The sequence below is a fragment of the Festucalex cinctus genome, chromosome 6 (assembly GCF_051991245.1).
Source record: "Festucalex cinctus isolate MCC-2025b chromosome 6, RoL_Fcin_1.0, whole genome shotgun sequence".
Lineage (NCBI taxonomy): Eukaryota > Metazoa > Chordata > Actinopteri > Syngnathiformes > Syngnathidae > Festucalex > Festucalex cinctus.
Genome location: NC_135416.1, coordinates 5,734,375 through 5,750,498, shown reverse-complemented (window position 1 = coordinate 5,750,498; position 16,124 = coordinate 5,734,375). Strand labels below are relative to the sequence as shown.

Below are 16,124 nucleotides of genomic sequence, written 5' to 3'. Positions count from 1 at the left end.
CTGTCAGTTTCAGATCTGTAAAATCAACATCACAATTATTGGCCTACGTTTCCCCAATTAAGGCGACCGTGGTTCACAGGATTAAAAGTGTAATGACGATCTGGTGTAAATATTATGAAAGGGGTGTGAGTCTTAAAAGTTTGGAAAAGGCTATTCTGCAGTGTGAAATCAAAGCAGCTATACACTAAACAGGGTTTATAGAGATTTTTGGGGGGCGGGGGTTGCTCTTCGGGGATTAGGGTTGTGCCGTGTGTTGACGGTGTGTGTGTGTCTTAAAACATTTGGAAAAGATTTTCATTGAAACAAAATGTACCGTATTTTTCGGATTATACGTCCCTCCGGATTATAAATCGAACCTGCCAAAAAATGCATAATTAAGAAGGAAAAAACATATATAAGTCGCACTGGAGTATAAGTCGCATTTTTGGGGGAAATTTATTTGGTAAAATCCAACACCAAAAACATACGTCATCTTAAAAGGCAATTTAAAATAAAAATAAAAGCGAGAACAACAGGCTGAATAAGTGTACGTTATACGAACGTTACATGACCGACATGCCTGGTAATGTCAGTAACGACGTAACATATTAAGAGTTTGTAGCGAGCAGTGACGGGAGGCGGAGGCGGAGTGTTGAAGCACGGAGTGTTTTATTGACATCAGCTTGTGAGGTCTTAACAGCAACTCCCCACTCAGCTAGAAGCTAACAGGCTAACTCCCCTTTTCCAAATAACAAAACCTTCGCACCCGGAACTCATTCCGTGGGTGAATTATGTTCCCATCACTACAAGTTATTCATATAACTCTAGCATAAAGAACATGCTAACAAGTTTACCAAACTATCAGTTTCACTCCAAATCACTAAATCCAATGAAATCTTCATCCTCGGTGTCACTTTTAAACAACTCCCCCAACTCGGGAGGTAGACGATGCTCTTCTACCGGCAGTGCTGAACTTATCAACACAGGCCTAGAGCGCCCTCTTGCGGTTTAGTGTGACAATAACATGTGAAATGATATAATAATGTGTTGATTTCACACATAAGTCGCACTATGAAAAAAAACTGTGATTTATAATCCGAAAAATACGGTAGCAAAAATGAATTATTTTGGTCGGGGGGCGGCACGTCCGCTGAGTGGTTAGCACCTCCGCCTCTCAGTACTGAGGTCTCGGGTTCGAGTCCAGGCTCCGGCCTTCCTGGGTGGAGTTTGCATGTTCTCCCCGTGCCCGCGTGGGTCTTCTCCGGGTACTCCGGTCTCCTCCCACATTCCAAAGACATGCATGACAGGTTAATTGGGCGCTCGGAATTGTCCCTAGGTGTGCTTGTGTGTGTGGATGGTTGTTCGTCTCTTTGTGCGCTGCGATTGGCTGGAAACCAGTCCAGGGTGTACCCCGCCGGCTGAGATAGGCTCCAGCCCCCCCCCCCGCGACCCTTGTGAGGAACAAACGGTCAGGAAATTGGATGGATGGATGGATTTTGGGCAGGAAGTGAAAGGAACAGTGATGAGTTTTGCATTTTTTTTTTGGCTTGAACGTTCCAGGTTTTGTTGCATCGGTCGCTCCTTGTCACCGTTATAAATTTTTAAACCGACCACTTTCTGCCCTCCTTTCTTCGCAACGTCTTCCCGTCTCTGCAGGCCATAAAACCCGCTCGGTGCTCTCGTGTCCATCAAATGTCTTCGCAGTAGAACATGGTAACCTCGAGCCCCTGACAGAAACTCCTGCGAAAGAGTGAATGAAAGAGTGAACTTCCTTTCCTTTGACAGGTAGAGAGGAATAGTCTGTGCAAACACAGGTGCTGTAAAGTAGGGATGTAACGATAAGCGCGATATCGTGATATTAAAACTGCCACAATATCGTCGTCGTCGTCATCTTCACGATATTTAAATGCTACACATATGTGAAAAAAGTCAGTTTGACAACCACTTGTGCAAGTCTAGCACCCTCTGGTGGCTAGTCTTTTAGTGCAATTTAATTTTCATTAGGGATGTTTTGGCCCTTCTATGTTTAAAATCTACTCTAATTGTCAGATGAAGGGGAACGTAATATGCCTGTGAAGCAAGGCTATTGGATTGCTAGTGGAAGAAATCAATGTTGTTGGCGCATTAACAACATAATAATACAATATAATAATAATAGCATAACATTGATGTTATGCCTATTGAATCGATTCGATAATTGCGCGCTGTAATATCGCGATATATTGCCAAATCGAATTTTTTTTTAATGTTCAATGAAAATAGATGCGACTGTCATCGGCTGAGGACACCCTCGACTATCTTTCCAATGGGAAACTGGCAATAGCGAGTACAGCCGTGTAAAGACGAGATGTTCCCATGCAATGGAATTTGTTCCCCGGGTTCCAGCTTGACTAACTGTGCCCTGCAGCTCCTCCCATGCTGATTAGCAGCATGACTCCCATCACCTTTACGACGAGCTTTTGGTCTTTAACAGTTCATCTCCTGTCGCCTAAGCACGGCTCGGTGTGATCAAACATGCTGCTGATGAAATCATACCTGACCGTCACAGGAGGCAAACAGAGAAGAGTTAGTGAGGGAGCAGAATGGGGGGGGTTCGGGGAGCTTGCCTCTTTGATGTCACTACAAACGATCTTGCGCTCGGGAGATGTCACACATACGCGCAAATGACTGCGCTGAGACGTGTCATAGCGTAGGAACGCCGCATCAGGACCGGCAGACAGTGATTGAACAAAGGCGGCCCGCGCGAGCTCCCGTCACGGCTAATATCAACGAGAGCGACGTTGGCTCCGGAAGTCGGGCGAGTGCGCTCAGGTGAATTATTAAAGCGGCGGGTGATTTGTCTCGTCGTGTTAAACCGAGAGCGGCCTGTGATCACGGTGTCGTTATGAGCCGCGTTGCGGGAAGCGCAACATGTCAACCGCTTGTGTTAGATTATGCGCTTGCTTTTCATCACTGTCTCTTGACTGCTCTTGTGCTTTCAGTTCGGCAGGTGTCAGACAAATGGAGGCGCACGAGTGCTGGCGGCGGAGGATTCGAGCGGGAAGCATCCCGATCGAGGTAGCGAACGTTTGCATACCACAATTAACTAAAAGTGCCACAAAAAATACTCTTTAAAATGACTTGAGGCGCCGAGTTGTCACCCACTGGGAATACCAGCTTCTGATAGCCCAGCGCAATCGACTGACATCCAATATAAGAGCTGCAAAAGTTGTAATATGTAATGCTCAGTTTATTTAAATACAGTATCTTAAATTCAGGTTGTAATTTGCCAAACATGTTTTTAACTCATTCACTTGTCTCCCAGCCATTTTCACTGAAGCTCCGGGCTTTTAATGGATTTTGACTGATTTTGCAAGGTCCACAGAATATTGTATTCTATTGCTATTACCATGGAATCTACCAAAAGAAAGATTAAAGTCTCTTCTTTCATCAGGAAAAATATATTTGTATCTTTTTCCAGTTTTGCAGCAGTTAGCATTAGAATGTAGCTAAGTTTCATCCTGAGTCACAAATCTGTACAAAACACTGGGGAAAAGAGCTTGTTGCAACTTGGCCCGGGTTGATCTCTTATACCTTTTTTGTAATAACTACCAATCCTTTAACCGACCCCTTCAGGTTAGAGACTGCATCAAAGCCGTCCTGTATGCTTGAGTATAAAGGGAAAAAAACAAAAAACATGTGTTTGGGACCATGACAAAATTTAAAATAGAACATATTTATATGTTTTTGGGAGCAAATGAGTTAATTGCCTCTTAAAAATTGCTTCAGCTATGAATATACTGCCATCCATCCATCCATCCATTTTCTTGACCGCTTATTCCTCACAAGGGTCGTGGGGGGTGCTGGCGCCTATCTCAGCTGGCTCCGGGGAGTAGGCGGGGGACACCCTGAACTGGTTGCCAGCCAATCGCAGGACACACAGAGACAAACAACCATCCACGCACACAAGCACACCTCGGGACAATTCGGAGCGCCCAATTAACCTGCCATGCATGTCTTTGGAATGTGGGAGGAGACCGGAGCACCCGGAGAAGACCCACCCAGGCACGGAGAGAACATGCAAACTCCACCCAGGAAGGCCGGAGCCTGGACTCGAACCTGAGTCCTCAGAACTGGGAGGCAGACGTGCTAACCAGTCACCACCGTGCCGCCCCTACTACCACTGATATCTGATTTTTTTTGCCCAAGTATTGGTGGTTGGTATCGGCAGCCTCCATGAGGAGACAATACCTTAGAATAAGGCTGTATCAATACTCACTCATCCATAGTTTTGGGATCACAGTCTGTGGTGTATTTACATTTTAAACCGCCAAATATAGACACAATAAAAAAAAATGAAACAGGCATTTACTGTATTCCAAAAATGTTTGTGCAAAATAAAGTCCCGTATTTACAACAACCCCATAATAGGTAGCCGCCAACACACGTGTAGTTGGGTAAACTCCATCCACGTTTTGCCAAAATCTAGTCATTACGCTGTATGTGGTGTGTACGTGTGCACTTGCCAATGTCCGTTTCCTCTTGGTAGACAACAAACAAGTGGAGCGCGGGACGAGAGAGGAGAAGAGGAAGAAGTGGCTGCTAATAAAGGCCCGTCACGGCGCCTCCACCTCCTCCCTGCGGCGCCGCGTCGAGTCCCTACAGCGACACGTGGAAGTGCTGCGACGTGCCAGGAAAGACGACGCGCTCTCGGCCCAAGAGCTGCGAGGCGCCAACGAGAACATCACGGCGCAGCTCAACTCCCTCGCCGAGAAACTGGGCAGCAGCAAGCAGCTCGCGCAGGTAACTCCAGGATGTGGAAGTTTGTTACTTTCTCTTTTTGTGCCTGTCATATATTTATTTGCTGCGGGGTTGAGAGCCGCAGAGTGCAGCACGTCCTCGTACTTGATGAGTCGGATTGACAAGCGAGGCCTCGGCGGTGCCGCTCCATCGCAGCTTCTGTGACTCTGCTTGTTGTCTCGTCCTGATGAATGTTTTAGCAGGGGTCTGTCACTTTCACTTTACTTTCGCCAAACATGTCCACCGATGTGCCCATACAGATGTTAGTTTGGATCTCTGGCCTGAACTGTAAATGTTTCGTTTTTATTTTGTTTTGAGTTTTGTTTTTTTAAATTGAGTTAGTTTTAATTAGTTTTCAGGATGGTTCTGTCAGTTGTTGTTTTTTTTATTATTATTAATTTTAGTTTCAGTTTAGTTAGTTTTCAGTATTAGTTTTATTTTTATTTATTTTTTTAATGTGTAGTATTGTGCACAATATTTAAAAAACACCATGGGCGACGTCTTTATTACGGTTTATATAAAAATAAATCTACTAAAAAATTACATTTAAAATCATCCCCAAAGGCTCATGCATTAAATTAATTAACAAAGACTAAAACGAAGGACATGTTTGCTATAGTTATAGTTAGTTTTATTTTAGTTAGTTTTGTAAACATAAAATGTAGTTTCAGTTAGTTTTCTTTTTTAAAACAGCATCTTCGTTTTTATTTTATTTTGTTAACGAAATTGTTTTTGGAATTTTAGTTTTTTCGTTCGTTTTAGTTAACTAAAATAACCTTTCATAGTACCTGTGTTTTTCGACACCTTCCCTTCTTACTTTGACCATCTCCAAACATTTTTGTTTTTATTTTATTTATTCTACTATTTGAGTCAAATGCCATTTTTTAGCATATGTTGCGGGCCACTAAAATATGGACGGCGGGCCGCAAATGGCCCCCGGGCCGTAGTTTGGACACCCCTGATCTAAAACCTGCAGGATCTCGAGGACCGGAATTGGTGAACTCTTCTCTGGAGATGCAACTACAGTATTTGTATAAAGAAAATGGAAATTTCCATAACATAAACGACACATTTAAATGCATCACTTAGTGCTGATCAAATAACACCATAATAATCAGGCAAGGGCTACCTTGTTCTCACACTCAAAGAGAACAGTGCAGAAACATGCACACTAAAAGCCAGACAGACACTCTCATTAATCTGACAGGCCACAGAAACGTCTATGGCGGATTCCAGCATGGCACTTGCCGGCGGAGGAAAGCACCTGATTAGGTGTCAGTATGTCTGCATGTTGACTGTGTGCTCGTCCAGTGCGGTGGACTCGTGCACGGGTCGCAGTACTGACCTTACGGTGATGCTACCTAGGACGTGGCCCCTGCGTGCTCCCGCCGAGGAATCTGATTGCCAAGTCCAACCTCAGAAGTGAACTGCCACGCACACACCGACTCTCACGCGCACACACTGGCGTAGTCGGAAAAGCGTTGTTGTCTTGTTTGCTTCCTCTTTACTCCTGCAGTATTAATGCCACTCTGCCACAAAAAGTTGAGGTGGACCGAGCCGGGTCTTGTTGCCCTCCCCGGAAAGGGCAAGAGGTGATAGACTTTGGGTCCGTTCCACCCGGTCGCGCTGTAATTGGCTTAAGACGGTGGCCCGCAGGGGGCATCATGTGAGAAGTACCATGACACTTTCAATAGAACTTGTTTGTGTTGGACTCAATATATCGAGCTCGTAGTGTGAATGCTCACAATAGGCAAATGTTGTCAGTAGTAACTCATTTGCTCCCAATAACGTGTAAATACGTTTTTTTCCCAATGTTTTAAGTGTCCCAAAGACGTATTTATACGTTTTTTTTGTTTGTTTGTTTTTATTGTAGAGCATACATAAGGCTTTGATGCAGCTTCTCAACTGCAAAGAATGGTTGCAGAAATGGTAGTTATTACACAAACGGCCAGCAGGTGGCAGCAGAGCAAAGGAGATTACTTACAATTTTGAATTGATTTGTGAAAACTGATGAAACTTAGCTCTCTTCTAATGCTAATTGCTGCAAAACGGAAACAGACAAACATACTTTTTTTTCCCTTTAACTGATAGATGAATCAATTCTAAAAACATTCAATCGTGACAGCACTATTCCTAAGCTGAGCTGTAATTGGCTGAATGTCACATGACCAAAAACAGATGATCTGTGATTGGTCGTTACCTGACTCCTGAGCAACTGTGATGTCATTTTCAGTCGACAACAAGTGGCAAAAATGGCCGCCCCCTAAAATGGATGAAAATGGGGGGGGGGGAATTTATTGCTTAATTCATAATACACAAACACAATATTTATCAGAATTAATCACAAAATGTTTGTCATGACTTCCCCTTAAATGTGTAAAAAAAAAAAACAATAAAAATAAATGAAAAAAAAAATTAAAAAGTAAAAAAAATAAAATAAAATGTTTAATGAGTTTACAATAGAGTACATTTTCTAAGTGAGATCCAACTTGTAAAATTCCCTGGATTTATTTAAGGTAGTATAAGAAGCTTTGAGGAGAGGGAAAAAAAAAAAAAAACAGGTGACAAAAGCAAATCCCCATCCTTTTGACAAAATGCTACTGCCATGCATAGCATCCAAATACAAGATCATTTCCTTGCTCGCACGGATTACTTAGCTCCACCGCCGCAGCCCATGTAGTCGATTTGTAACGTCGCTCGTGTTTTTACCTGCCTTATCTTTTTAAGCGTGGAGGTGTCTTACCCTCCTCTTTCATGTTAAATGGTGGGATTATTGCAGGATTAAAGGGTGCATTGACTGATTTAAAAAAAAAAAATGTAGTTTTCAGTGGAATTTAAATGTTGCTTTAAAAGAAATTGAAGTGTTCCGATTAACATGTTTCTTTATTCTTTATTGTTGACATTTTGCTGGCAAGCGTGTCTTCAAACGCTGCCAGCCAGTCATGGCCATGTGGCTATTTCTGCAACCTGTCCTCCCTTATTTATCCCGCACTTGATTGACTGTCACTCTGAGCCACGTTAGTCGTGAGAGGTGTCCTGTCTTTTCCAGCCTAATGGAGCGCCGCTGTGTCATCAGTCCATGTCAGTGTCACGTCTGCACCGAGGGGCTGAAAATGGCCCGCTGAAATCAAAGCCTGTGTTACAGGAAGTGTCATCAATGTCACTCCGAGTTCCCGCGGCGCCGTCGACCCCTCTCCATCACTTTTTACCCACCTCTCCACCCACACGTGTCGTCAATACGGCACCGGAAACCTAAAACAAGAGTGATTCTATTAAAAGGTGTCAGCCGGCAACCGGATATCAATAACCTCGGTGTATGCAGAGCAGAGGGGCCAACCTGGGGGAATCTGTGGTTTCAAGGGTGTCTATGTGTGACATTCATCTTCGTGTATCAGGTCTCCTATTAGCGCCATTAGGCATTCATCATTTTCATATTACTGCAACATATTTGGTTAAAAGCGTCCACTGTGATGTTTTCTGTCATTTAATATAGACCTAATATCATCTGGTGCTCTTAAACCAGGGGTGTCCAAACTTTTTCATTTGAGGGCCACATACAGAAAATCAGACGCAGGGGCCACATAAATGTTATGAAGAGAAATTTGTGTTTAGTCCTAAAAATTGTACAAATAATTTATTTGTGCTTTTGCATATTTAGAAAAATGCTACAGTATAGACACCATTTTATTTGTAATATGGCAGTAGGGTTATTATAGTTTTGGAATTTTTCATTTTGGTTCTTTAATAAATGGTTAGTCTTAGTTTAGTTTTAGTTTTTTTAAGAAAATGTGTATTACTTGTGCACAATAATTAAAAAAACACCATGGGAGCGAATTCATCTGAAGGTGCTTTTCTATTGGCTGCTGCTAGATGATGTCACGTCTGTGTGTGACACTTTCAAACGTCATTATTCCGGTTGATATCAAAATAAATCTACTAAAAATCACACCAAAGACAAAAACAGAGTACATTTTTGCTATAATTATAGTTCAAGTTAGTTTTGTAAACATAAAATGTAATTTCAATTAGTTTTCATTTTTTTAAGCGTTTTTATTTTATTTTGTTAACGAAATAGTTTTTTGAATTTTAGTTGTAGTTATTTTCGTTAAGTTATTTAGTTAACTAAAATAACCTTTAATAGCACCTGTGTTGTTCTATACCCTTCCTTCTTAGTTTGACCAATACTATATGTACTTTTTTTTTTTTTTTTTTTTTTTTTTTTGCAGAACAATCATATGCAATATGTGTAATTGTTTTTATTCTTTGCTCAGCTATATTCATATTCGAAATATTTTATACAGTAATGTTATTGCCATGAACCCACCAACTCAGCTTCCTGGTCATCCTTGCAGAAGCTGACGTCCGATCTCGTGGGTGTGGAGCAGCAGAAGAAGGTTCTGGAGATGGAGCTGGAGCAGTGGAGGCAAAGCACTTTCCCCCGTCGCACAGCTGAGTGCTCCTGCCAGGCCCTGGAGGCAGAGGTCAAACAGCTGCAAGTGAAACTCAAGGTCAGTCCGCTCTCACTGGACGCTTCATTAGGTACACCTCTCGCCAGTGAAACCCAATGTGGAAAATTCCGCCTTCACTTTTAATGGCACTTTTGTTCGTTATTGTGAATGGAGTGTACATGTTTCTAATATTTTGACAAATCCCCTTCGCTCCCTGCTGTTTTGCTGGCCGGTAAAAAAGAAGGTAAAGAAAAAAAAAAAAGATATATTTCTATATGTTTCCGTTTTTCAGCACTTAGCATTAGAATATAGCTCAGTTTCGTCATTATTCACAATTTTTTTTTAAACTGTGGGAAAAAACAGCTTGTTGCAACATGGCCCTGGTTGATCTCTTATACTCTGATGCCACCGGCTGGCCGTTTTTATAATAACTACCAATAACTGTTCACTTCAGTTCAGAGGCTGCATCAAAGCCTTCTGTATGCTCTAGCATAAAAAAAAAAAAAAAAAACATATAAATACGTCTTTGGGACACTGGTGATATTTAAAATAGAACGTATTTATACGTCATTGGAAGCAAATGAGTTAATATGATGCATTGCCTCCACTGCATCAAAATGTTTTCTCTTATTGTTGCATTTGTACATTGTTGCATATTATTTGACGTTTGAAAATCCATCCATGATGGCCTGAAACGTGACTCCCGCAATGCAATGTGGTTAAAAACTCATTCCGGTATTCGAGATATTACTTGCAGACCAGACGTTTCCCCAGGTCTGGTCAATCGGAATCTCTTTAAGCAAGAAAAAAGTTGGAAACCTCCTTAGACCTTTGATGTTTCTTCAAGGCTTCAGATCAAATTGTTTAAAAAAAAAAAAAGATAGAGAGAAGTGAAAAATGTTTCAATATACTTTTCAATTTACACATATCACCTGAAATTGCATGTGATTTCAACACAAATTAGCATTTCTTACCGTTTGATCTCATTAAGGCGCACCTGTCACAATGAGAATAACAGCAGAGACGGGTGCTCAAACGGCACAGGGATGCCGGGCTCGTCAATGTCATGCAGCAGATCGCTGATGTCGTTAAACTCAACGCGGGGGAACTCATGTTTGGTGACAGTTAAAAAAAAAAATAATAATAATAATAATATGTGGACAGTTACTGAGCCTAGGAGGACCCCATTGGGTTGCACAAAGCTTGCAGTGTATACAGTATCGTGAGGCTTTCACATAGGACGTGGAGGTCCTATAAACCTTCAGAAAGTAACCATTCTTTAAAAGAAACGTTTAGTTTACAGTAGGGGCTTGTATAGCCCTTAACTCTTTTACCGCCAAAAACGTTTTATAACGATTACTAAAATTATGATGTATGCTGCCATAAACGGTAATTGATGTCAACTGTTTTTTGTTTTTTGTTTTTTTTGTTTTTTGTTTTTTAAAGGGGCTGTCTGCCGGATTCACTCAGGAAAATGCACTTTTTAAATACAGGATGTACACACTTTAACTTTCTCTCAGTCTACACATCTGTGTTTTTGTTAATCTTTTGTGGTAATTTCGTCCTAAACCCCCACCTCCCCAGCCTGTATTTTGCCATTTTGTGTTTGTTTTGTAAACAGCGGGACGTTTCAGTGGAAAGAGAGCATTTACAACCCTCCAGCCAATCGCAGAGCGGGAGGGGTGGCGTGTCGCAAACGGGGCCGGGCGAACGTGTCGGATGCGTGACGTCACTCCCGCGGCAATTTGAAAGCATGCACGGATTTATTTATTTATTTATTTATTTTTTCACTCACTCACTCACTCAGAGAAGCTTACGTGTGTGAATGAGTGAGTGAAGAAGAAAAAAATCCGTTGGGATATGAAAAGGCGTATCGATACGATATCGATATTTTGAACCCAGCCCTAGAGCCAATAGATGTTTTTTTTTCCTGTCAGAGCCCATTTGACGTCATCCAAGAGCCTTACTCAATGAATACAAATAATCATAAATTAGCAACGCATAATTATGTATGTTGAGTATTTGTGGGTTCAATTTTGATGTAATATTTCCGAACGACCCCCTTTATCTCATCCACTTTGAAAACTACGCTCTCCTCTTAACCTCCTTTAGCCCCCCCGCTGTAACTATAATGAGGAGGCATGCCGCGGTTGACCTGTCATCAGCCATGTCGTGACCCCTCCCCAATCAACCCCCCCCCCATATACAGCACGCACCGAAACATGCAATGTGTGCCTCTTCTTCCCTCCCCCCCACCAGAATACAAGTGCGGAGGTCACGAGGCAGGTGGCGGCTAACAAAGCCCTGCGAGGCCAAGTGCACGAGAAGGAGGACAAGCTCCGCCAGCTGCACGACAAGTTAGTCACTTCTGCATGTTTTCCGTCTTCTTCTTCTTCTTCTTCTTTTCGGGCTCTCCCTTCGTCTTTCAAGCAGCAGCCTCCCCTCGCCCGTCTTTGTCTCTTTCCTCTCCATCCTGCCTTCCCTCCCTTCCCGCGCATCAGCTCGCAGCTCTGATCTGCAGTGTTTGATTCCACCGTGTGGCAGCTCACAGACACGCGCTCCTCCGCTGTGCACATTTGTATGGGAAAAAAATATATATATATATGCAGTGAATGCTGAGAAATGCCAAAGAAAGAAATTACACCAGTGTTTATTTATCACAATATATGGTGATTTTTCTGATACAATTCAAATATTCAATATGGGTTTAATATCACAACAGTCTATTGTATTATATTATTATAACGAAATAACATTTTTGTTTGTAGTAAAATATAAAAAGATGCATGTAATATTTTATTAAATCAATTATTAAAGGGATACGTCACTTATTTAGCCCATTATAGCAATAAAAAAAATGTATATTGTGTCTGTAATTAATTTGATACGTTCATTTTAAAAACACATTTTGCAACTTGCTGTTGACTGAAAATGACATCACAAGGGCTCAGGTAACCACTCACAGCTCACCGGTTTACTAGGTTTGGTCATGTGACATTCACAAGCTGAGCTGTGAGTGGTTACCTGAGCCCTGGTGATGTCATTTTCAGTCGACAGCAAGTTGCAAAATGTGTTTTTAAAGTTACGAATTGTATGTGAAAAATAATGAAAATATTACATTTATAATTGGAAAAATATTAGTTTGAAAAATGGCTAAATAAGTAAAGTATCCCTTTAAAGTTAAAAATACATATGTGAAATTATTATAGTCATTTGATATTTGTACAATAAATAAATATATTTTTTGAAAATTTTAATTATTAAATCTATTATAAAATATATATTTTTTAATTTGTTAAGTGATTGAATTGTAACATTATGCATAAATATTTCCATTCATTTAATTTGAATTTGAATTTATAATGTGTTTATGTTCGAATAATTTGCGTACAGTATCATTTTTCATTATTTTTTCTGGTGTCATCCCACTGACTTCATACTGAGAATTGCTATATGCTTTCATAGATTGATTGTTTGTTTTTGTTTTTTAATGGCTTTTAAAATATTAATACATGTATTTATAATAAATGCATGATGTGTTCATGTATTACAATACACAAATATTTCAATTATTTCCCAACTTTACTTTACTAATGAAAATGCTTACCTGCTGACGGACTCTTGGTACTCTCTCTTCAGTTGAATAAAATGCTCCATGTTGCTGTTTACTCGTGTAAATTTAAACGGAATGCAGACTTTGTTGTTTCAACTTTGAATCCGTTAAGCAACGTTGCGACACATTTGTATTGAATGCTCAGCTTTCGGCATTCGCACCAGCCATTATGCATGAGCAAGAGAATGCAAGAGGCTGAAGGAATTAGCGAGTGTGCGTGCGTGTGTGCGTATGCGTGTCCATGTGTGTGTATGTGCAAATGTGTCATGTAGCGCCGCTACTGTTGTTTATGTGGGCAGCTGATGTGGAGTGCTGATCAAAGCAGCACATGGATCGATTGTGTGCCGCAGGAGGCGCCGTTTTGGCCCGTGACACGAAAACCCACGCAGCATCACTCTTCGCCTGTGGGCGCAACGCCCTAATGAGTTAGATGGCGCACCAACACGCTCGCGCTGTGGCACTCGACGGAGTACACACTTTTTCATGTATAAACAATTCACGTGCTTGGTCATCGGTGTATACAGTGAAACTTGAGAGCTCGCTTGTGGACCTTTAAGTGGAATGGATGAGAACAAATCCCAGAGGATATCATGGAAATAGTGTATAACATTCATTAAACTCATTAAATGCACATTTGAACTCTCGTGCACGTAAAATAAAGTGAACCACTTCACTCAAACTTTGAACTAGGGATGTTCGATACCACTTTTTTCAGACCGATACCGATACTCAGACCCTCAGTACTCACCGATTCCGATACCAACTGCCGATACCAGTAGTACATTTTGACAAATTAAAAAAAAGATATTTTTAAACAAATATATTTCCTTTAATTTTGACACAAAAAAAAAAACAGCACAGTCACTCTTCAATAGTCTTAACGCTCAAAATAATACGCAAAAATGCTCTTTTAGTTTAAGATTCACAATTTTTAAGTATTTCCAAACCGGTGAAGTTTTGGTGAAAAACTGCTGCAAGCTAGCGCCACTTACAGGCAAGCAAGACTCACTTAACGTCTTCCTCCTCCGCCATCGGTCGCTTCTACTCGTCTGCGTCACGAGTACTCGAGTACTTGAAAAAAGGCTGGTATCGGCCTGATACCGATACCTGGTATCGGTACTCGCACTTCCCTACTTGGAACCAACAAATCTGTCAATTTTTATGACAAATGCAAAATGCGGAAGATCATGCTCCCAATCCTTTGTTTTTTTCACACAAATTTAAAAGGAAGCATACATTGCTATTATCATAATGTTGAAAAAAAAAAAAAAAAAAAGACAAACTACAGTACTTTCGTTTTCTGCGATTGTGAATGGTTGTTTTTCGTTATGTGCTGCCTCGATTGGCTGGCAACCGGGTCATAGTGAACTCTAAATTAGTGGTTCTCAAATTTATTACAAGTTCTGTCGTAAATTTGCGTATAGCTCTCCAAGTATCAACATTAAAGTATATAAACATGAGGTGCAAAGGTTCATCCAAAAAAAGGCAGAGGTTTTATTTCCTAAAAATTCGGCCCATGCCATATTGCACTTAACTTATAGCAGCTTCACTGTATCGCAGATTGTTGTATTGTACATAAAGTCGAGGTCAATTCCTTTGTTTTTGTTGTATCTTGAAGACGTTTGGGTTTCAGATCAAAATATGAATATGAGATCAAAGAAAAAAATTCAGTAATAATTTTGTGGTCCTGTATTTACATTTACTGTGATTGGCTGGCAACCAGTTCAGGGTGTACCCTGCCTGCTGCCATAGCCAGTTGGGATAGGCTCCAGCACCCCCTGCGACCCTTGTTGAGGAGCAAGCGGTTGAGAAAATGTATGGATGGATGTATTTATATATAGATCGGGACAGAGGACCATGTCATGACTGGGTCATGACCGTGAGGTCTGTTTTGAACCGATGTGATCAGCATCTAGTTTCAACTGGTAATCCGCTATGTGATGTCAGAAGCTACGTGATATCAGGAGTTTTTAAATCTCTTTATCTGGTCAACAGCCAATCAGATAATTCAATGTCAGTCTTGTTACCCACATGTCTAGCCACAGCCAATCAGATCGATTCGTTGTCTGTATAAGCCTGTCTGAGAAGTGTGTGTTTTTGTCGGATTATTGCCTCTATTATTATTACCCCGCCTACTGCCCAAAGCCAGCTGGGATAGGCTCCAGCACCCCTGCGACCCTTGTGAGGATAAGCGGCTAAGAAAATGGATGGATATAAACAACAATTCACACTCACAAAGTCTTGACATGAATGAAACTCCGCACAAAAGCTTAAGAGTCACATAGCCAAGAATTAAACCCAGAACTTCCGACCCGTAGGCAGTCTTGCTAACCATGAGCCCACATGCTAAATTTTAAATGTTTTCCACCAAATGTCTGTCAAATTTCAAACAGTATGGCCAAGCTTCCGCAGCATCATCACAGCCCTCTCAGGTTTCATCTCTACGGGCGCTACAAAGGACTTTTCCATCCTCTCTTGCCGCTTCCTTCCTCTTTGTCAGGCATGCTGCGTCGTGTGCCCGCCGCACCCTCAATAATGCATCCGGGGCATGTGTGCAATCGCAGCGGGTGCGTTGTGTTTGTATGTGACCAAAGCGCCGGGCGGATCACAGCGCCGACAGAGCGAAACATCCCCGTGCGTTCGGTTTTCCGCGACACCGGCGCCGCACATTTGTTAGCCCGCCGTTTGCCTTTGGATGTGGGGACCCCTCTTCTTGGAATGAAAGACCATGTCTAGACGCCACTGAAATATACATCTCAACGCGCACACACGGGGACCCGTGCTGCTTCGACTTAAAGAAGAGAGCAGCACAAAAAAAAAGAAAAAAAAAAAGAATTTCAAAGTACACCGGCATGTCCTCAGTCAATATCCGGCGCTGTGGCGCTGCTTTATTTATGAAGGTGCCGCTTTCATCTCTCTCGCCCTGTTGTCTATCAGCCGCATCAAGTGTCCGCGCCGTTCTCAACACGTGCGCGCTCGCCGCTGTTATCATTACAATGCGCGCGCGTTTGATGAACAATATTGCCGCAACAAGCGCGAGAACAAAGGGAACAAACGCGGCGAGTGATCAGAGCCGGAGTTTTGCCGCTCTTGCCCGTCTGCTAACGCTCATAAATACAGATCACACACTGGAGACGAGGCAGCGTATATATCCCTCATTCTTTTTCATCCTCTATTCTTTTTGGGCTGCGCAAGATGGGAACATCTCAAATAAATGTTGTCCATCTAATTGCCATTAGCGTCGGGGCCGAGCGAGCCTACCGGGGCCCTTATTGCCGCTCTTCATCTTTAAGTCAACAGCAGGC

General features: G+C 41.9%; 1 protein-coding gene across 1 annotated transcript in view; it reads left to right on the top strand.

Annotated features, from left to right (window-relative positions):
- The window catches only part of cntln (centlein, centrosomal protein), a 127,676-nt gene that overhangs the window by 70,049 nt on the left and 41,503 nt on the right, over positions 1 to 16,124 (top strand). The window contains exons 17-20 of the mRNA XM_077523623.1: positions 2,961 to 3,036; positions 4,508 to 4,761; positions 9,111 to 9,266; positions 11,466 to 11,563. Of these exons, the coding sequence (XP_077379749.1) occupies positions 2,961 to 3,036; positions 4,508 to 4,761; positions 9,111 to 9,266; positions 11,466 to 11,563 (584 nt within the window). The remainder of the gene's footprint in view (positions 1 to 2,960; positions 3,037 to 4,507; positions 4,762 to 9,110; positions 9,267 to 11,465; positions 11,564 to 16,124) is intronic.